Below are 23,775 nucleotides of genomic sequence, written 5' to 3' on the forward strand. Positions count from 1 at the left end.
GAAAAGCTTCTTCTAACATTATTTTTTAAATTAATTACTAAGTCAGCTGCCAAAAGAAAGTGATGAAATTTATTTCAGGAGAAAGCAGGAATGACTGGAGAATTATCCACCACTCTCAATTCTTTCTGCAGATGCTCTTTTTTAAAAGTGAAAATCAAGAGCTATACAATGTGGCAAGCAGAATAATACATCCTCTTCCCCTCCACTTGCAAAAGAGGCCCATGTCCTGTGAGTACCTTAGGTTACACAGCAAGGGGTAAATTGAGGTTGCAGATGAAACTTTTTGTTTGCTAATCAACTGACTTTAGGATAGGAGGTTATCTTGGGTTAGCCTGGTGAGCCCAGTGCAATCACAAGGGGTCTTCTAAGTGGAAAAGGAAGAGACAGGTGAAGAGCAGAGCAAGCAATGAGCAACAAGCCACATGAGAAGGACTCAACCCACTACTGTTGGTTCTGAAGACTAAAGAATACCATGAGCCAAGAAACATGGGCAGCCTGTGGAGGCTGGAAAAGACCAGGGAAAAGAGTCTCCTCTGGAGCTTCCAGAAGGAACATGACCCTGTCAACACCTTCGTTTTAGCTCAGTAAGACCCGTGTCAGACTTCTAACCTCCAGAAATGTAAGATACTAAAGTTGTGTTGTTTTAAGCCACCAAATTTGTGCTAATTCGAAACAACCACAAAATGAAACAAATACACCCACTCATCTGCAACACTTGTCAGTCATCCATCCGTGCATGAGAATCACAAACTGGGAAACAGAAAATCAGAAGTAAAAACATGAAGCAAGGAGAGCAAAGCCGTAGGTGCCTGAGCTTGTAGCCCCAGCTAGCTGTAAGTACATTAGCACCCACATACAAAATCTATACCAGGAGTCATCCCACACAAACTGACCCAAAACAAAAGACATTTGACCCAAATCACTCCTTTTACCTTTCAGGGGAAAACATAAGGGAAACAGTGGGGAGAAGCAGGTCCCAATCAGAAGCAATTTCTGCAGCTACCAATTGAGTTCCTAATCAACAAACCAATAATAGCACAGACCTAACAGGAGGGAGACTCTCACACACCAAGTTCCTTTCATCACAGTTACACTGAAAAGAAGAGTGAGCTCAGCTTTCAGAAGTGGAATCTCAAATATTAAAATCCAGGAAGAGAGTTTTGCCATAACTCAATTTAATTCATCAACAGAGCCCAGATATTCCCAGGCTACCAACCTCAACATCCAGGCCCTCAATAGCATTCTCTCAAGGTATCACAATAACCTCCCATACTATCTATCCTTGTTCGCATCTTAAACACTTCTGACAGATTCACCTTCTTCTGATCACAAAATATTTTACACTCCAAACCTCCGAATATCACCCACTGCCTTTAAATTCAGATATATCTATATGCTACAGGGCTAAATGCCTACCTAGCATGGTATTCAGCATGCTTTCTATAGCCACCCCCTATTAATTCTGTGCCCTCTACCTGGAACATTTTGCTCCAGTCCTAATGCTGCCATCAGTATCTGCAGCAAATGGTACCCCCTTTCATGAAGCCTTTAGATGGTTTCTCTCCCAGCTCTAAATCCATCCCACCCTCACCTTTTGAATTCATATGGTACTTTATTCCTTATCTATAACAAAATATTGTATATATACATGCCCATATGATCTCCTCTCCCTTTTTTGTTTTGTTTTCTTTTGTTTGTTTTAGACAGGGAAAGACTATAATGGGAGTTGACTGAGGAGTTTGTATCTCTGCCCATCTGCAGTTTTTGCTACTGCACAAATTCCTACCAACTGAGTTGGGATCTAGATACTGCCTTGAGATGTATCTAGATCCATGTGGAAAATAAACAAATAGTAATAATGCTACAAAGAAACAGGACTGACCAGGCCAAGTCAGTCTTCAACCATTTTACACCACACCAGTTCTGGAAAACCAAGCTCTCTATGTGTCAATTTCAAAATGATTTTAAAATTGTAGCTGCCAGGTCACTATACAAATGGACATCTGTATAGAAATATTTCAGTGCTTCTCCAAGTGGGAAAATTAAAGATGGATAGACCCTTTCCTAACATCTGACTCAAAGGCCTAGAAAACACATAGAAAACAAGCAAAAATACGGTTCTGTAAGATACTGTGTTTTGTGTGCCATGGTTTCTCTATTTTTAGAGAAAAAATAACTCCATCAGTTATTATGTACGACCATTAAAAAATCTTTTGAAAACATAAAATTAAAAGTGCTAAGTACTGAAAAACTTATTCAAAATCATATTTCAAATAACAAACCATACCCAAAAAATTAAAAATATATTTTTTAAAAATAGCAAGCCCATATAATACAAAACCTAAGAAAAACTGAGAACTTAACAAAATAAGCATAAATAGAACACATTACTTGGCATAGAAAACTCATTCTAAATGACCTGGCACACAGTAAGTCCTCATTACACCTTTGTTTTAAAGTCCTGACTCAGTGCAAACTCCTCAGCTTCACAGGTCAGATGTTGTAAGGACCCAAGATAGTGCATTGAGTGGAAATCAACTTTCACATCACATAAAAAATGGCATGTCCTTTTTTTCCCTTCTCTGCCGTATTTCTAAAACTATTCGGGTGTTGATGCAGACCTTTTTCCACATCTTGGCAAAGTGTAATTTGAACGGGCAGTTTCTCATGACCTTCAAGTCTGTGTTCAACAATGAAATCATTTGACTTTATATCCTATCCAGTTATTAATCACAAACAACAAAAGAAGAACTTTCACACGGAAAATGTGAAACCTATGCTGGCCAGCACTGACTCTGGGTCACTCCAGATCACACTCACTTGGAGCTAAGTTCACTGAAGACCATGCAATGACCTCAGCTATTTAGAAAATACATTCAGCATTTTCCTGGAGAGGAAAAATACAGCTATGTGACTTTAAGACAAGTGCTCCTGGAAGTCAGCAGTCTGAAAAGGGTACAATGAACAACACGCCTGGGTCCTGGGCAGATGCATGGTGGTGTGCACAGGTCGCTGGGTGCCCCCAGATGGGCGGGCACATAACCTACCCTCCCTCAGTTGGCTCCTTCACTAAGTGCCTGAGCAGGAAATTTCTACCCTGGCATGGAATGGCCACACCAAGATCTCAGCATTCCCACTCCACCCATGTATGAAGGAATCCAGCAATTCTAGCAAGATTTAACTTTATATAAATCAGCTCCAATGAGTTGATATTTTTAATAACAAAGCAAACATTTACAACTCTATTTTACTCCTTTTCTTGTTGTCATTATTATGATTACTGTGATTTATCTGGCTTTGATTTTTATTCTTTTAAGTAAGAAAGTGGCAGCATAAAGAAAAAAAAAAAAATCCCAGGAATTGACCTATGTCTCTCTAATGAAATAGGCAGTTCTGGCTGGGTGAGGTGCCTCACATCTGTAATCTCAGCACTGTTGGGAGGCCAAAGTAGGAGGATCACTGAAGCCCAGGAGTTCAAGACCAGCCTGGGCAACTTAGTGAGACTCCATCTGAAGGAAGGAAGGAAGGAAGGAAGGAAGGAAGGAAGGAAGGAAGGAAGGAAGGTTAGCCATGTGTGGTATCAAACACCTGTGGTCCCAGCTACTTGGGAGACTGAGGTGGGAGGATCACTTGAGCCCAGAAGGTTGAGGCTGCATGAGCCATGGTCATGCCATTGCTCTCCAGCCTGGGTAACAGAATGAGAGACCCTGTCTCTAAAAAAGATAAATATATATATATATATATATATATTTTTTTTTTTTTTTTTTTTTTTTTTAAGAACAAGGGACTTATTTCCTTATCAGCCCTGCAATGACCCTTTTAGCATCCAGAAATAGATCCACTTGGTCTTCCCTGGAAGATTCTGGACTTCGCTGGAAAACTCCTGGATGGTTTGAACTCAAACATAGCCCTCTGGATTAAGCTCACAATTAAAACTAATATTGTCCTACCTGCCAAGCTAAAACTTTTCCCTGGGCATTAATAATGAGCTCAAACTCAAGGACAAAATTAGTAGAGCACCAGATAAGGCATTTTTCCCCTTCCTAACATCCGCCAGTCTTTTTAGTCACAAACTAAAAGCTAGTCTTTCTGAAATCCAGCAAGCCCCTAAGTCAGACTATGGTATAAAGAAAGTGGGTGGAAAGTCACATTAGGCAGGGACATTAAGTACCATCTGCCTTGGCTTTAATCCCATAGTACAATCTGAAGACTCTTTCTTAGGACACCCTGGGCAGCAGCATAACAAGAATATTTACTTATCCAGTCTCTTGAACCGGTGAAGTTAAATTCATTACTTTTTATACAGACAGGTCTTCCAAATATTTCTATTCTCCTGGTCTGATCTTTCCTCTTCTTTCATCAATCAAGGTCAAAAGAAAAGTTGGCTAATATCTTAGTTTGGTTCTTCCCCCAGAAGCAGACACTGAGACAAGGATTCAAGTATAAGTAGTTTATTTCAGAAGTGATCCCAGGAAACACTGGTAGGGAGTAAAGAAAGGAGACAAAGAAGGAAAGGCGGCCAATAATAAAAGGGTAATTATCCAGCAAGTTACTATCGGATCACAACCCAACTGGGAACTTGGAGATGCAGTATAAAATGTTCATCTCAAAAGCAGCTGACCTGAGATGCAAGAGAGCTGGAGAATTTATACTACAGCAGCAGTCACTGGCTGTGGGTTGCTGGCCGCTGACACTTCCTGCCAGCCCTGAATGTGAACTTTCCAGCCAGAGAATGCCCTCAGGCAAAGTCATGCAGGTGTGGGCAGCTGGAAGTCCCAGTGCACCAGAAGTACTGATGGCAGAGAGTGGGGTCACCAGCAGCCTCTGCTACAGCTAGGATTGGGGTTATCTCCAAAACGGTACTTAAACCAGGTCTGGTACAGTGGTTCACGCCTGTAATCCCAGCACCTTGAGAGGCTAAGGTGGATGGATCACTTGAGGTGAGGAGTTCGAGACCAGTCTGGCAACATGGTGAAACCCCGTTTCTACTAAAAATACAAAAATTAGGCAGGCATGGTGGCAGGCACCTATAGTCCCAGCTACTCGGAAGGCTGAGGCAGGAGAATCCCTTGAACCCATGAGGTGGAGGCTGCAGTGAGACAAAATCATGCCACTGCACTCCAGCCTGGGTGACCAAGTGAGACATGAAGAAAAGAAGAAAGGAAGAAGGAAAGAAAAGAAAGAGAGAAAGAGAGAGGAAAGAGAAAAGAGAGGAAGGGAGGAAGGGAGGAATGAGGGAAGGAAGGAAGGGAGGCAGAGGAGAGGAGAGGAAAGGAGAGGGAAATAAAAGTGTACTGAAACCAGAGGCAATCATTTCTGTTATAGGATACATATCACTGAATACAGAGTTGAATTGTTTTCCATAAAATTATCCTTATATTTAAATTTTGGAAGGTTTCATATTATGCAGCACCACTGGGAAAAACACAATAATCCAAAAGGATCTGAATCAATGTTCTACTCAGAGGCTGTTAAACATCAAGCAATGAAATGTAATACAGGCTTGGCTACTGAGGGATGAATTTCATTCAACTTTTACTGTTGAATGACAGAGCAACCAAAAAAAAAAAAAAAAAAACCAGAGGGGGAAAAAAAAAAAGGTGAGTAGACAAAGGTTGTCACCAGAATCTTCAAATGTGGCAATGCAAATAAAAAAAATCATAAATGCTCATGATGACTAGTAATTACAGAAATTGAAGACAAAACAGTATTTTGGGTACTCACAATTCAATACTGGCTGGGCCTCAGAGATACTGACATATTTATATAAACCGATGACGTTAAACGTGTTACAGTCCTCTGAAGGGCATATCAGAAACCCTAAAACTAACCTCTCATCCCATAAATTCTGTTTCTAGGAACTTACCTAAATGAATACCTGAAATGAAGGATGGTACCAACAACAATAATAGTAGCAAATATCTACACTGCACTCATCAGAGCAGTGCCGGACTTTATAGCAGGGGTTCTCAACCAGGAACGGTTCTGCCCCTGCGAGACACCTGCCGATGTCTGGAGACATTTCTGTTTGTCACCACTGGGGAGCAGAGGCCAGGGATGCTGTCTAGCATCCCCAAAGCACAGGACAGCTCCCACAGCAAAATGGAACTATATCACTGTGGACAAACCTGCCTTATATCTATCCTCTCATATAATCCTTACAACAACCCTGGGGTACTTGTATTATCTCCATTCTACAGATCAATAAAAATAATTTTCACTGTACTATTATCCATAATGTTGAAACTAGAAGTAAACTAAAAACAAAAACAGGAAAATCGTTAAATAAATGATGGTATAACTACCTAACAGAAAAAAATGGAAAATGCTTATAAAGTAATGTCAAACTAAACCACCAGAACTAAAAATTAGAAATATTACATAATTCCAATTATTTTTATGAGCATAAAGACTAGATGGGAAAATAACAAATGAAAGTTACTATTGTATTAACATGGTAGAAATAGAAATGGATGCTTCTTTCTTTTCTAATTTTTAAAATGTTATTACAATTTTTAAAAGAAAAAGCACTCAACAATGAAGATATGAATACTAGAATATTCTACTAAGGAGGCTGAAGTGGGAGGATCACTTGAGCCCAGGAGTTCAAGGTCTTCCTGGGCAACATAGTGAGACTCCCCCATCTCAAAAAACTGAAGAAAGAAAGAAAGAATACTGGAATCTTTTTAAACAACGCAAGAGTTAATAGAATAAGAAGAAGATGGTTAATATTAAGAAATTAGGAATAAGAATTTCCATGGGACCCCATCAAATGTTGGTGCTTTAAATTCTGAAGCCATAACTGTTTCATGTAAGGCTAAAAAATCTACATGTTATATCTACATCCTTCTGTATTTTACTTATTTCATGGCTCACTATCACCTACAGTTAAGAGGCAAAAATAATCAAATTTCAATTCAGCTAAACCTGATTCATTTTAGCAGCTCCATTATAAAAAGTGTGTGTGTGTGTGTGTGTGTGTATACACACACTGTTATGGTATTTCAACTAAGGTAATTTATACTGTTACACAGTTTTAATATATATGGTAATTTAAACTGTTATTCTAAATTTATCAAAAGTAGCAGCCATATTAGTAGTAGTAACATTATTGATGTTACTATGAACAACATTTACTGAATGTTTCTTAAATGGACTACCATATAGTCTAATACCCACAATATCCATATAAGATAGATGATTTGGTTGTCCACATTTTTCAGCAAAGAGCACAGACATTTAAAGTTAAGCAATTTGCCCAGTTAAAAATAGCTGAATCCAAATTCAGGCAGTCTGGCTCCAAAGCCCAAGTGCTTGAATCAAAAGAGTGTGTAAGAATGGTTGGGGACAAGATGGTGGTGAGGCAGCCATAGGCTCCTACCCTTCCTCTCCCTACAGCAAGGAACTGAGTATCTCTGTTCTACCAAATGTAAAACCTGGCTTTTGATATAAGTTTACTAAGTTGAGTAGACTTAATAATTTTACCAGCAGCATCTCATTTGAAATAATAATTATTATTATCAACCAATGTCAGCAAATGAATGTCTCCCAAAAATACCTAAGTGGATTCAAAGGAGGAAAAAAAATAAGGCTGTCAGTTTCTACAGAAAGTACTGAGATCAATGATTTTAACATGGGGAGATTTTTATCTGATCCTCATATCCCACTCACTACTCCGTTCTCGCAGACTTGAGGATTAAAAAACAAAATCTTCATCCTGTTAATAGGAAATTGGATACTGTAGAATCAGTAATAGAAGAAGTGTTTACACAATGTAAGCATCTGTTTCTAGAACACTGAAGAGGAAAGGATAGGAAGACTACAAATAAAACACTCTTTGTGGATATTAAATTGTTGGGCTTCAATGTCTCTAAGTCTAGTCTCACCTGCTCAGAGCATATATTATGAAATGAAGCCACTGAAAACAAAATGCTGTGATCTTCTGAGATTCCTGAAGCACAGCTTAACTTAACAAATAACAGGGATCAGGATACTAATAACATATCATCATGCGGAAATGAGGGGAATTTGGTATAAGCCGAAGTACAGGCTCCTATCTTTGCTGAGCCACTATCAACTAAAAGCAGGTTATATGGGTGGATGTGAGGAAGTCTGGAAGAACAAGTGGTCTACCAATTCCACACTCATGTGCTCCAACAGTCTCAAACCTTTCTCGAGGCTGCAGTGTCAGGAACATGGCAGGTGAGGACGAGTAAAAAAAGTTGAAAATCTCCCTCAAGAATAGAACTTACATTTCTTCCTACAACAGCCTATGGGTTTCTGACAAATTCTGAGTAAATCTCACAAAAAATGTGACTTTGTTTTTTATGCATGTGGTGATTTAACTATGTAAAGAAATCCTAATATGTCTTGCTAAACAGTATATGTATGTGTGTATATATACACACATATCTATATATACACACACATACACACACACTTATATATATACACACACATGCACACATATATATATTTATATTTACATTTTAGATGGAGTCTTGCTCTGTCGCCCAGGAGGGAATGCAGTGGTGCGATCTTGGCTCATTGCAGCCTCCGCCTCCGCCTCCACTTCCCAGATTCAAGTGATTCTCTTGCCTCAGCCTCCCAAGTAGCTGGGATTACGGGCATTCACCACCACGCCCAACTAATTTTTGTAATTTTAGTACAAACGGGGTTTCACCATGTTGGCCAGGCTAGTCTCGAACTCCTGACCTCAAGTGATCCACCCACCTCAGTGTCCCAAAGGGCTGGGGCTAAGTAGTATATGTTTAAAAGTTATCAGAAATAACAAATGAAAGATACCAACAACAATAATAATAGTGAATATTTAGAAAGCAGTTACTAGAGCAGTGCCAGCCTGTTCTAACTGCGTTATATCAGGAGTTCTCAACCAGAAGTGATTTTGCCACCTACAAGACATCTGGCAATGTCTGGAGACATTTTTAGGACACTTTAGACATTAATAGGACCGACACATTCACCAGCCAGCATACCTTCTGATTATGTGAACAGCAATCTGATTGGTTGAAGCCTATGCCAACCTGTTAAATATTTTGAATAGCACCTCTGCCTGAATATACTATAAATAATTAAAACAAATATCATATCTAACAAAACCTGAGACGTCGATAAGTAGTGGTTGCCATTCATATGGAGTACTACAGATTAAATGAATGTTGGCCTTTGAAAGTAACCCTCCCCCTTTCAAGGTTCCAGAAGGTGAATGACACCTGAAAAACCTGTTTTAGAATCATTCTCACAAGAATTGGTCTATTTGCTTTGTGGATATATTCCCAACTATGACTACATATGAGAATTCAAAAGTTTTAATCCTTAAAATCAAAGAATTTAAATTTTAAAATATTTCTAATTCAAAGCTGGTGTGTTCTAAATATTATTTCATCTATAAACTTATAAATCTTCAACAATAACTCTTAAAGCCTTTAATAATAATAATATTGATATCAGTTCATTAATTGTGATCAATGTAACACAGTAATGTAAGATGCTAACAGTGGGGAAAACTGGTAACTGGGGAACTTTACATACCATCTTTGCAACTTTTCCATAAATGTAAAACTATTCTAAAATTAAAAGTTTATTTCAAAACAGGTGAAAATATTAATAATAAAGACACAGGCCGGGCGCGGTGGCTCAAGCCTGTAATCCCAGCACTTTGGGAGGCCGAGACGGTGGATCACGAGGTCAGGAGATCGAGACCATCCTGGCTAACACGGTGAAACCCCGTCTCTACTAAAAAAAAAATACAAAAAACTAGCCGGGCGAGGTGGCGGGCGCCTGTAGTCCCAACTACTCGGGAGGCTGAGGCAGGAGAATGGCGTAAACCCGGGAGGCGGAGCTTGCAGTGAGCTGAGATCCGGCCACTGCACTCCAGCCTGGGCGACAGAGCGAGACTCCGTCTCAAAATAATAATAATAATAATAATAAAGATACAGTATTATTTCCTTGGGCAAGAAAATAAGAAAAGCTATTTTTGTATATCCATATTCAATTTTAGGTTTCACATAATGTTGATTTACAAAACAACATGGAAAAATCGGCCGGGCATGTGACACATGCCTATAGTCCCAGTACTTTGGGAAGCAGAGACAGGTGTATCACTTGAGCCCAGGAGTTTAAGACCAGCATGAGAAACATAGGGAATCCCCGTCTCTACCAAAAATACAAAAACTAGTGGGACATGGTGGTGCGTGCCTTTAGTCCCGGCTACTCTAGAGGCTGAGGTAGGAGGATCCCTTGAGCCCAGGTTGCAGCGAGCCGAGACTAGACCACTGCACTCCAGCCTAGGTGACAGAGACTCTGTCTCAAAAAAAAAGAGAGAGAAGTGAAAAATGGTCGAAAATCCTTCAAGCGGCTTTTGATCACATTGCTGGATTTGGATTCCACAGGCGGTAACAGGAATTCTATCTCATTCACCGAACAACAACAAAAAAATTACAGGAATTCTATCTCATTCACTGAACTACAACAAAAAATTTGAGCAACCGAAAAATGTGCCAGGAGCTAGGGAAGGTTTAAAGATTCAAAGACAAGAACAGGACCTTCTTCAAGCTCATGGTCTAAAGGAGAGGTTCTCAAACATGCACAATGGCCACCTGAAGAGATTATTAAAAGATAGGTTTCCACCTATCTCACAGCACCATGCAGAGATAGACCTCGTTTTCAAAAACACTGATCAGTAACATCCGTCATGAATGCTGTGACAGATAAAGACATCTAAGAATCTCTGAATTTAATCCAAGCAGGGAAGGAGAAAGCAGAGAAGAGGGGCACCCAACCCACACTTGGAGGTCAGCAGAGAATTCATAGAGAAGGTGTCCTTAACCGACCATAGGAGTGAATGGCTGATGACCTAAGGGCAGCATGAACCATGAGGACAGGCCGGGCATCCAGCAGAGAACTGCTCAATACCAAGAACATTTACCATGCTTCTGAAATTCACTGGACACCTGCTCAAGTACCAATCAGAGCACTGGAAACCACCTAACTCAGGCCACTACCCAGCCAGAGAAAGGCGCTTTGTTTTAATCCAGTTGGGTCCAACAAAATATGAAAACAGATTCTAGAACCTGGTAGGATGCTGCAGCACAGAAAACCAAACTACCTGTCTTAACTTGCATGGTCCTTTCGGTGGAGGAACTTTTTCACATGCTAATTATTTCTCCAATGTTAGCCTACTTGAGTAGCAAAATATAGCTTCCTATTGATCTAGGGGGCAGAGCTTTGAGACATTTTTGTCCTGCCCTTTATTTTTTCATCTCCTCTGCAATCAGCCTGTCAACAAGCATATCATTATTGTCAGGGTGTCAGTTTATAGCAGTACTCACACCCACTACCTTTCTCATTTACTGCTTTAGATCTAGAAACTGATACCAAAGTGTGAAAACAGTTGCAAAATTAGAATCTAAGGCACTTCACCGATGTGCCTGCACTGCACAGGTCAGGAGACAAGTGTCCATCATCTCTGCAAGGCATATGCAGTGGTTCTAGGCTGCCAGTAAGTAGAATCCTTAAGTTTAAAACCAACTTTAAAACATCCCAGCACCTTCAACAACTACCACAGCACCCAGTAAACCACAGGTGCTCAATAAATGTTCACTGAGTCATTTATTTTTGGCTCCTTAGGCTTTTTTTGTTTTTGTTTTTGTTTTTGTTTGTTTGTTTTAGTCTCACTCTGTTGCCCAGGCTGGAGTTTAAAGGCAATATCTCAGCTCACTGCAACCTCCACCTCCCAGGTTCAAGTGATTCTCATCCCTCAGCCTCCCAAGTAGCTGAGATTACAGGCGCTCGCCACCACACCCAGTTAATTTTTGTATTTTTAATAGAGACAGGGTTTCGCCATGTTGGCCAGGCTGGTTACTGTTTTCTTATTTCTAATTCCTAGTCATGTGTGGCATAGCTGAAGTTGACAGAAAAATGAGCGCTGCAGTAATTAGGAAACATAAATAGCCAGGCACAGTGGCTCACAACTGTTATCTCAGCACTTTGGGAGCCCAAGGCAGAAGGATCACTTGGGCCCAGAAGTTCAAGACCCTAACCTGGCAATAGTGGGACCTTGTTTCTATTAAAAAAAAAAAAAAAAATCTGAAGGGCTGGGTGCGGTGACTCATGCCTGTAATCCCAGCAGTTTGGGAGGCAGAGGCGGGTGGATCACAAACTCAGGAGATCAAGACCTTCCTGGCTAACATGGTGAAACCCCATCTCTACTAAAAATACAAAAAGTTAGCCAGGCGTGGTAGCATGCACCTGTAGTCCCAGCTACTCAGGAGGCTGAGGCAAGGGAATCACTTGAACCTGGGAGGGGAAGGTTGCAGTGAGCTGAGATCGCACCACTGCACTCCAGCCTGGGTGACAGAGCGAGACACCATCTCAATTAAAAAAAAAAAAAAAAATCAGAGAAATTAGCTGGGTGTAGTGGCACATGCCTGTAATTCCAGCTACTCAGGAGGCTGAGGCGGGAGGATTGCTTGACCCCCAGAGGTCAAGGCTGCAGTGAGCCTAGATCATGCCATTACACTCTAGCTTGGGTGACACAGCAAGACTCTGTCTCAAAGAAAAAAAGAAGAAGAAACATAAATAAATGAGAAAATTCAGAAAACTACTGGAAAATCAATGCGGACAGTCTTCCTAACACAAACCCAATATGATAAAAATGATTCATTATAAAACACCAGGCAAATTTTATTTACTGAATGACTTCCAAATTATGGGAAATAAATACTTTATTTCAGTAATCAAGACATAGATTTACCTTGAACAACCTCAGAAATTTTGCAGCATAAGGCCTAGTAACAAATTCAGCAAATATACAGAATGCAATCTCAAGGACTTTTTTAAAAACTAGTGCACACTTCACTTAGTCACCAAATAAATTCTCATCATAAAATATAAGATCCTCCTTCCAACAGTAGGAGAAATGCATAGGAGGGAGGCAGACAGATACAAAGGGTCCCACGGGACGTGAAAAGGAAAATAAGAACTATTTCCTCAACCCACTTGCAAAATATCCGTTACCTCCCTCTTTTAAATACCATCACTATGAAATTTTTAATGCATATAAGCAAAGTGAGAATTTAATAATTATTTTAAAGAATTCACATGGGCAAAGATACAATAATTCATTTCAAGATGTTTATTTCTGCTCTATCCCCAAAAGTGCCTTAAACCACATTCACATACACACACAAAAGATTCTACTTTTCCTGCTATAACACTCATTACTCAGAGTTAGATAATAAGTACTGATTAACAATCAGCAGGTCTCAAGAGTATTGGCAGATGCTAGATTGCATGGGTGGGTTAGAGTTATCTCAGTAGAAAGTGAATCTGCTAGGGGAATAAATTTCTTCTCTCAAACACAATACAGGAGCTACTAATACCAGAAAGAGAGTCATGGCCAATGAGTCCAAGGAGAAGCTAAAGGCACAGAATCCAGAAGTCAACAAGAAAATAGGCCAGGGCAGAAGCCAAGAGACTAACTCTGGCAGCAGGTTCCCAGCAAGAGACTGGCTGAGCCAGGACAAAAGTAGCAGTGTCGGTGTGACAGGAGGAGTTGCTTCTCAGAGCGCCAAGTGGATCGCTATCTGATGAGGTATTTCTACTGATGATTAAGTGCAAGTGACCTGGAAGAATCTGTGCAAGGAGCCTATCTTACAAGTGTCACACAGCCCAGCCTCTCCAAGTATTTGGATCAGCGGCATTCAACTGAAATCTATCACGTTTCCAGACTACTATGACAGTTCACCTCTATTTGGAGAAATAACCTCTCTGCAGACTAAATAAAGTTTTTTATATAAGTCACCAAAGGCAAATAGGTCATACAGCACAGAATCATAGGGGAGGCAGCTGCGTGCCCTCTTCCTTTGCTTGCCTGCTTGCTTGCAAGCAATAAAAACCCTTCTGAACAAATGATACAAACTTTGAAACCAGCAAAACATTTTGGGCACCTTGCCACAAAGATATCCTCCATGCAACTGCAGGCCATTTGCTGTCCTGTATAGCTCTCTATTTCCTGCCATTTACTGGATCTGTGGTTAAATGAACCCAGCATAGAATTACAGCCTCAATGCTTTGATGTGAAAAATCACTAACAAATCTTAATTGAAGGACGAGGAAAAATTGGTAAATTTTCAATATGATGGTGCATACGGGGCCTCATTTAAACTAATGTCTTATCTTCACTTAGCATCTAAATGTATTTTTTCCTGTATTGACTTGAAAGGCTCTAACACAAACAGCCACCAATTATTATAATCCTTCTTGCAATCTGTCAAGTTATGTGCAAAAAAATTTTAGAAAGATGCACCTTTAAAGACTGACAACAGCTCCATAACAGGAGGTAGAATAGTTAGGACTTAATTTTAAGCCTAACTCAACAGCATCTTTCTGCTAACTCCATGTTCCCTAAAATATACCAAAAAAAATGGTTCTTTTTTCATAAATAAATCTAGGACTTACCATCCATATGGAAATAATTTATCAGTATATGAAAATGTAATAAAATAGTATTTCTAAATAATTATTAGTCTCAGTACAGTTTGGGATGATGACATCTTCCATATTAGCCAAAAAAAGAAAGAGAAAATACTATAGAATCTAAGTCCAAAGACTCAAACCTCTGTCCTAGAGATCTGAAAATAATATCTACCTTTTAAGGTTGCAGTTAACCATTTTAGAACTCAAAAGAAATTCAAATAAGTCATCCCAAATCTGCCATTTTGTAGGAATTTCCTTTGGAACCATTAAGAGTATAAAAGTCAGAGATCCAAGCAACAGAAGAAAATGAGCAATATATGTATGAAAAGTCAAATCACTGAAGAATTCATACAAAGAGCCAATAAACATATGCAGAGAAGTTCAATTCCACAAAAAAGAAACGCAAGTTCAAACGACTATAGACCACATCTCATCTCTCTATATGTCATCTGTTGTAGATGATGATTTGACAGTAAAAGCATATTTGCCCCAGCGATTGCCCAAGTAAGCTAAGACACCATGTACACAGGCAGTTTTTAATAATTTTTTAAGTGGGATGCCACTAAATCAGGATGGTTTCAATTTTAGTTCAAAAAAGAAAAGCCATGCTTACCCATAGAGGCATGTATTTTTGCATTCATAGAAAACAAGTGTAGCAGAAGAAACAAAACTATTAACAATGGTTTTGGAGAGAGGAAGGAAATGACTATTTTCTACTTTGTAGAATTTTCATTTTGCATTACTTTTTTTTTAGAAAACTGATTACTTAAGATACTTTAAAAGATATTTGAACTATATTACTAAAAAGTAAATTTGAAGTCAAAAATGTATTTCAACGCTCCTTTTCCTTGAGAGCAACTCCACACAGAGGGCCACAGGAATTCCTGCCCAGCTCACAATCCAAGTTTCAATACTCTGCATCTCAGACAGAAAGTTTGGCCTGTGTTCCTTTGGTCCTAGACTGAAATTTCACTTTAGCACAATGGTGGAACTCGGCTATGAGTCATCTTCCTCTGCAAAACAATGAAAGTTCTAATTCAGTGGGAAAAAACGACTTGAGTTGCCAGTTCATTGAACTGTTCAAATGAAGGTCAAAATACTGGAGCAGGAGCAAGGGAGTCGCTTTGTCCAGATCCTATCTAATCCCACACCAGTCCCCTCCAACCAAGTCTTGAATTTGCAAACAGTTAGAATAGGAAGCACCTGGTGCCCTCTAAGTAGGGGTCAGAGAACCCAAGTGAAAACATGAAACAGATCCAAATCTAGTTTCATAAGCATGCCTTTCAAGTAATGTCAAGGAAAAATATACCAAAAACATGATGGAGTATACAGCTTCAGCTTAAATATATTTCAAGTACCATGATGAATATAATGTTTGATTTCCTACCCTAGAATCTACCTAAAAGAGCCCATTATCAACAGACTAGGTTTTTATAATTTTTACATAATTTATTACTCCATTTATTTACCTGGAACTATTACCATAGCTTGCAAAGAATTTTAACATGTGTAACATCATGAACCCTGACCACATCCTCCTGGGGCATCCTCCCTGGTTGGGAGATCCTGTGATCCTCCTGGTTGGGAGTCCCTTTCTCAGGGGTTCAGTGACTTACCCTGCCGATAGCAGCGGTAATGGAAACCCAGATCTTGAGGGCCAAGTCCCATCCCTTAAAGAACTGCTCAGGGCTGGGCAAGGTGGCTCACGCCTATAATCCCAGCACTTTGGGAGGCCGAGGCGGGCGGATCAGGAGATCAGGAGATCGAGATCTCCTGGCTAACATGGTGAAACCCCATCTCTATGAAAAAATACCAAAAGTTGGCCAAGGGTGATGGCAGGTGCCTGTAGTCCCAGCTACTCGGGAGGCTGAGGCAGGAGAATGGCATGAACCCAGGAGGTGGAAGTTGCAGTGAGCAGAGATCGTGCCACTTCACTCCAGCCTGGGCAACAGAGCGAGACTGTCTCAAAAAAAAAAAAAAAAAAAACACAAAAAACTGCTCAGTACCATGTCACTCTTTCTACTCTTTTTCTCCCAACTTAACAATTCTTGTTCTCTCACCTCTGTAAGTTATAGTTACCTGGTCTTCCTAACCACCTACTCATTTTCTCTGTAATTATTAAGATCTGCAAAAAATTCACAAGTCCTAAGATACCTTCCCAGACAAATCTCACTGCCCTGTGATCACTCCAAATTCTGTGTTCCTTTATTTGGATACAGTCAACTGGTGGGTCAGGCAATCCCTAACATATGACAAAGATGACCACATTCCTTCCTTTCAGCCACCAGCAAACCTAGCATTCACTTTCACACACCATCCCTTCCAGGTTCTAACCTTCACAGGGAAGAACCAAATCACCTTCATTTTTATATCCCCATACCTCCCCAGAGCTGGGCATGTACCAGGCACCTAGCAAATGCTGACTGAATAGATGAGTGTGGTCGTCAACCTCCTGGAGTTCCAACACAAAAGACTGGAGTTCCTTTAAGAGTGAGTCACTGCTGGGCATGGTGACTCAGGCCTGTAATTCCAGCATTTTGGGAGGCCGAGCAGGGAGGATCGCTCGAGCTCAGGAGTTCAAGACCAGCCTGGGCAACATGGCGAGACCCCAACTCTACAGAAAAAAAATATTAAAAATTAGCCAGGTATGGGAGCACATACCTGTAGTCCCAGTTACTTGGGAGACTGAGGTGGAAGGATCACTTGAGCCTGGGAGGTCAAGGCTGCAATGAGCTAAGACTGTGTCACTGCACGGCAGGCTGGGCAACAGAGCGAGACTTTGTCTCAAGCAAAAAAAAAAAAAAGAATGAGCCACAGTTCAGGAGAGTCTCCCAGGAGTGTCCCCAGCTGGCCTCACATCCACATTCACACACACACACACACACCCAGCCCCTGATGAAATTCTCTTTCCCAAAGTTCTCAACCTGCCTTGCCTCATAAGGACACCGCTGCCCTGCAGCCTTGTCTCTTCTGAGAGGTCTGTTCAGCGTTCCCCCAGATCAGCCATCGGTTCCCCTGTGACCATTTCCTAGGGTGTCTTCCAAGATGACAGCCACTGTTCAGCATAACATAGCACACTCTCTTACATCAGCAAAGACCATAACTAAGCCTCTGTCCAATCTTCTTCCAACTTCCTGTTACTCAAAGGAACTCATTCATTCATTCATTCCACAAGCAGCTACTGAGCCTCTCCTGCACATCAGGCACACATTCAGGTGCTAGGGGGCAGCAGTAACGAAGCTGCCTCTAGTCCCTCCCATGGAGCTTTCGGTCTAGTGGGGGACGAATACATTACCCTGTACCCTCCACACTGGACACCCTTGGCTGGCTTTTGACAAGCTACAGAGCAGGGCCTCGGTCCAATCAAGCCGTGATCTCTGACTGTGGGGCGCCAGCATGTTGGTGATTCTAATGGGGAACCCAAGTAGTGAATCTTTTAACCCTTCCATCTAAAAAGAAACAGCTGACACAGAGTCCTGTCGGCCAGCAAGAAAGCAGGAAGGATGGCAAGATGAGCAGGGCTCCCAGGAGTGGTTTCCTGAGCAGCAGCAATTTCTAGACATGAGTCATCTGGGCCTTCATAGATGCCTAAATGTCCAATTGTGCCTCCAAATTATTCATTTCACATTTTCAAGCTTTTCTTAAAACTTTGGTTTATCTCAGTGATATTATTGTTAACATGTAGTGAAAATGATGATAAAGCTAGATGACAGAGATAGCGATGAGATAGATAGATGACAGATAGATAGATAGATAGAGAGATAAGCTAGAAAGAGAGTGATAGAGATAGTGACAGAGATAGAGATCTTTTTTTTTTTTTAAACAGAGTCTCGTCCCGATGCCAGGACTGAAGTGCAGTGGCTCAATCTCAGCTCACTGCAACCTCCACCTCCCAGGTCCCGGCGATTCTCCTGCCTCAGCCTCCCAAGTAGCTGGGATTTCAGGCACCCACCACCACGCCCAGCTAATTTTTGTATTTTTAGTTGAGACGATGTTTCACTACATTGGTCAGGCTCCTGGCCTGAACTCCTGACCTCAGATGATCTGCCCGCCTCAGCCTCCCAAAGTGCTGGGATTACAAGCATGAGCCATTGTGCCCGGCTGTAAATATTATTTTTAACATTAAATTTAATGTCCTTATTTCTAACAAGATCACTAAAGAGTCTATATTATGGACACACAAAAAAAATTCAGTTCAGTAATAACGGATGACAATCTAGGCCCTTGTGAAATTCGAAATCATGTACACATTGGTTTTCTATTTTTATTAAAATAACATGCACTGAAATACATTTTATTTTTTAAAATGCTATTTTCCTAAAAAGCCTTTTGATTGGTTATAGGGCAGGAAAGAATGTTATGTAAATGAACCAGAACTCAACCAGCACAGCATTTAAATATATTTAACACTGTAGCTACTCATTTAAAAGCCTGCTTTTTTTTTTTTTTTTTTTCACTCTGTCACCCAGGCTGGAGTGCAATGGTGTGATCTCTGCTCACTGCAACTTCTGCCTCCCAGGTTCAAGTGATTCTCCCGTCTCAGCCTCCCAAGTAGCTGGGATTACAGGCACCCGCCACCACGCCTGACTAATTTTTAGTAAAGACCAGGTTTCACAATGTTGGCCAGGCTGGTCTAAAACTCCTGACCTCAGGTGATCCGCCCGCCTTGGCCTCCCAAAGTGCTGGAATTACAGGTGTGAGCCACCACCCCCAGTCAAAGCCTGCTTATTATTTAAAGGTTTGTTTGTACTTTTCTTCTAGTTGTCTTCTGATTTCAAACACTATGGTTACCCTAGACCCTTTGTAGCAAGACCCTTTGATGACTACAGAGCTGACTACAGAGACTCTCAATGTCGGGGAAAGAGAGAGGATTTAGTGACAATCAAAGGAAATCTTCAAAAGGTCACAAGTCTGCAATAGATGCTCCTATGCAGGTTTTTGAGACAAGATATCCCTCTGTTGTCCAGACTGGATTGCAGTGGCATGATCATGGCTCATCACAGTCTCAAACTCCTAGGTTCAAGCTATCCTCCCACCTCAGTCTCCTAAATAGCTGGGACCACAGGCACATGCCACCATGACTGACTGATTTTTTAATTTTTTGTAGAGATGGAATCTCCCTATGTTGCCCAGGGTGGTCTCAAACTCCAGGCCTCAAGTGATCCTCCTGTCTCAGCCTCCCAAAGTGCTTGGATTACAGGTACAAGCCACCATGCCCGGCCCACATGGAGTTTTAATTCAGGTCCCTGAGAGGTATTTTGATTTTGTGTTGGGATCACATGGTTATTTAAGAAAGAAGTAACAGCTAATGATGAGAATTGTAGTACACCAATCTTCTATGCCACTTGTTCAAGAAACCCAATTCACTAAGAAAATATGGGCGGCTCCAATCATTTTGGTTTGAATTTGCTCCACAGAGACAACACTTACAACCCCTTACCACCTCATTCACTGAAGCTAAGAAGGAAAACATTAAGAGGAAAAGAGTAATTCTACAAGAAACAAAAACATTAAAAAAGAAAACCAACCAGCCTCAAAGTTTTTCATAGTGACAACATTCATGCATGATGTGTATAATCAAATAAAACACATCACTTGGGTTTTTTTTCCCCTCCAAAAGTTCATACAACCAGTACACACATGTATACATTAAACAAGATATGAACATCTAAACTGATCAGAAAAACTAAGTCACCCCGGAAGTAAATTTCAGCGAGAGAAAAGTGCATGACACTTTCCCTACATGAAGTTACGCATATATACATCTCATAGACAAGCCTGCACTGAAACAGAAACCCCAGCGCTTATACAGTCCCCCAAAGTACAAACGTTTTATTCTCCCCTTTCTCAGGTTGAAACTAAATATTTCAAGAAGTAAAATGCCTTTTTAGCCAACAGAGTAAATCAAATACAATATGGGATGAGGTCAACCAATACTCAACACCACAAAGGAGGCTTCTTCTCTATATGGCAGTAAACGGTCAGCCCAGACCAAGCTATTTTGAAAACACAGGGAGGTAAAGTGAAGCACATTTGCTACCACAAATGTAGGGATCCTGGAAATCTTTCAAAGAAGCTAATAACTCTAGTGAATTATCACCTCCTGAAGAGAAGTGTGAAGCAGACAGCGTTAGTCTCTACTATTCAGGGTCCACAACAGATGTGGCAGCAGGAAGGACAGGCTGCCTGTTCCCATCACCAGCCTGGTCCTAAGCTTTGTTACTTAACAAAAGTGAACGAGAGAGCCCTGTCTTCAGAGACGCTTCTTATGAAAACCTCACTGGCTGGGAGTCGCACAAGTTGACAAACTTACCTGGTAATCTCTTGCAAGCCTGGACAGCTACATGCTCTGGCAAATCCAATCTGCACTTTTTCCAGTGAAACGTGGTGGCTGCCGGGCTGCTCATCACCTACATCTGCTTAGATGACGAGGTAAAAGATGTGGAGGAAGTGGACAACAAAAGCAGCCTTCGAACTGCACACTGGGATGTCCTTTCTTTTTTTTTTTTGTGGCTTTTATTTTTCTCATGAGAGGATCTGACTAAACCTAACTAACCCCACCTCCTCTAAACACCAGACAGGAAGTTACACTTTGCAGTCAGTGAAAACTCCTTAGGTAGGTTTTTTGTTTTTTTAATAGTCACAACTAAGGGCCTCTATTCATGTTCCTATGACAGAGATTATAACTTTGCTTCCTGTTTTGACAGTGTCAGCTGGGAAGGGGCACTCCACCCACTGTGTACATAAATAAAGGTGTTAGAAGGTGATTGCCCTGGGTATACAACTGGCCTTAGGAGTTTTGTTACATATTAACTATACTTCAAAGAATAAATTGGGCTTATTATTTCACTGTAGTAGCTATATATACCTTGGGAAAGTAAAACTCAAAAGGATTTCTTCTTCATCCCTTAGAAATTGCTGTTATGGAAAAAATAAACTTAACCACACGCAGCTATAAGATAAGAGGCCACCATTTAGACTAATTTTTCCAGCCTATTCTCTTTTGTGGTCACTTTGCTCTCTTTATTATCATAATTTTTTTTTTCCACTCTTGTCACCCAGGCCGGAGTGCAATGGCATGATCTCGGCTCACTGCAACCTCCGCCTCCTGGGTTCAGGTGATTCTCCTGCCTCAGCCTCCCAAGGAGCTGGGATTACAGGCACCCATCACCACGCCCAGCTTTTTTTTTTTTTTTTTTTTTTGTATTTTTAGTAGAGACGTTGTCTCACCGTGTTGGTCAGGCTGGTCTCCAACTCCTGCTGTCACTTCTGCATGTGTCCTCCACATACATGCAAAAAGCAAGAAAAATCATTATTCATATGATCATTATCTACTTTCTAGTCCTTTTCTCATTCTTTTTCTTGCTTGTTGTGAAATAGAAATTTTCTACTTATTATCAAAGACTTTTCATAGAATATGTATCTTTGTCAGGATACACACAGGTTTGAATTCAAAGGCATCTCTCATCCTGCTACTGTACTGTGGTACAGAAAAGAGAAACTGACAGTACTTCTCCTTCGCTCCTCCTCTTCATCTCTGCATTTTCCTTAGACTAGCAGCTGTATAACGCTGGCAAAATTCCCTCTCTCTCTCTCTCTCTCTTTCTCTTTCTCTCTCTCTCTCTCTCTCTCAGCCTCAGTCTCCAAATCTGTAAAATGGACAGGCTGACTTCACCTGTCTTCTAGGACTGTCACAGGCAGGGAGACCGGGAAAAGCGCAGTGATACAGATGATGTCACACAGTCAATACCCAATAATCTTTTTTTGCATCAAACTTTATTGATATATAATTCATATATTATACAGTTAGCTCATTTACACTGTATAACTTAATGATTTTTAGTATTTTCAAAGAATTCTACAACCATTACCACAATCGATCCCCATCCCTCAGCCCAAGGCAACCACTGAAATCTACTTCCAGTCTGTAGAGTTACCTATTCTGTACATTTCAAATAAAAGAAATCGTACAGTATATGGTTTTTTGTGACTAGTTTATTTCACTTAGCATAATGTTTTTGAAGTCCATGCGTGTTGCAGCATGTATGGGTATTTCATTTCTTTTTAAAATATTCCATTGTATCAACAGACCATATTTTATTATGTGTTTATCAGTTCATGAACATTTGGGTTGTTTTTATCTTTTAGCTAATACCAATTAATTCTGCTATGAGCATTTGTGTACAAGTTTTTGATGTGGGCATACATTTTCATGTCTCTTGGGTGTGGGTGTGGGTGTGGGGGTGTGTGTGTGTGTGTGTGTGCCCAGAAGTAGAACTGCTGAGTCATATGGCAACCCTATGCTTAACCTTTGGAAGAACTGCCAGACAGCTTTCCAAAGTGGCTGCATCCTTTCATATTCCCACTAGCAGTGTATGTGGATACCCATTTCTCCACATCCTCACCAATATTTATTATTATTTGTCTTTTTTATTATCGCCATCCTACTGGGTATGAAGTGACATTTCATTGTGGTTTGATTTGCATTTCCTTAATGGCTATCGAAACCCATCTTTTATCCATAGGCCAAAAATGTCTTCATTTCTAGAATCAGGACTAAATATTCAAAACACAGAACAGCCAGGGAGGCGTGGGCACCACCTAGTCAGAACGGATACTGGCTACAATCCTGAAGTGAGGTCCTGAAGGTGTCCATCTTTAACAGTGGCTATTTTCCAATAGGAATCAAAGATTTTCAACATTGTTCCTGGTACAGCTGTATGAGTTCACACCAGCTAAATATTGCTGGACTTCATATTTCTATCTACAGTAAGAGGCTGTGAAAGAAGTTGGCCCTGCTTCCTCTACCAAAGGGTTCTTCTGAAAACTGGTAAGGAAATGAAATTCTGAATGTAAATATGACATTTCAATCTTTACAAATCAGTTCTTTCCACCTGTCTTTATGTGTCTTCCTCTGAAATAAAAACAGGCACAATAAAAGCAGCCTTTTGTCAGTAAATAGTCATAACTGTTTATAGGAAGAATTTTTAGACCAGATGTGATTTAAGATTCAGTATCTCAAATTTTGAAGGTAGCCAAGGAAAACAAGTCAAGATCTAGACACCAGCAACAATTTCTCCTTCCCTCTCAAAAGTGCAGTACTGGGAGAATAGTAATTATTGAAACAAGTCTACATCAAAGGGAAAATCTTTTTTTTTTTTCAGACCTTACTGTGTTAGAGCAAATTCATGTACAATGATGTTAATTACCTTTTTCCTAAAACATTCTATTTTAGTATTTTTTTGATCCCCCAAAACTAAACAGAACAAAAACTAT

At 40.5% G+C, this 23,775-nt stretch overlaps 1 protein-coding gene across 8 annotated transcripts in view; it reads right to left on the reverse strand.

Annotated features, from left to right (window-relative positions):
- Positions 1-23,775, reverse strand: part of UTRN (utrophin) — a 596,706-nt gene that overhangs the window by 518,696 nt on the left and 54,235 nt on the right. For 2 of the 8 annotated variants that reach the window (XM_033235158.1, XM_033235161.1), the window contains exon 1: positions 20,813-21,534. The exons of 3 other annotated variants lie outside the window; for them this stretch is intronic. In XM_033235158.1, the coding sequence (XP_033091049.1) occupies positions 20,813-20,906 (94 nt within the window). In that variant the 5' untranslated portion in view covers positions 20,907-21,534. Of the gene's footprint in view, positions 1-20,812; positions 21,538-23,775 lie in introns of those variants that run through there. 3 more of the 8 variants (XM_033235163.1, XM_033235157.1, XM_033235156.1) reach the window with 3 other exon arrangements.

Source organism: Trachypithecus francoisi, unplaced genomic scaffold, assembly GCF_009764315.1.
Source record: "Trachypithecus francoisi isolate TF-2019V2 unplaced genomic scaffold, Tfra_2.0 Lachesis_group15, whole genome shotgun sequence".
Lineage (NCBI taxonomy): Eukaryota > Metazoa > Chordata > Mammalia > Primates > Cercopithecidae > Trachypithecus > Trachypithecus francoisi.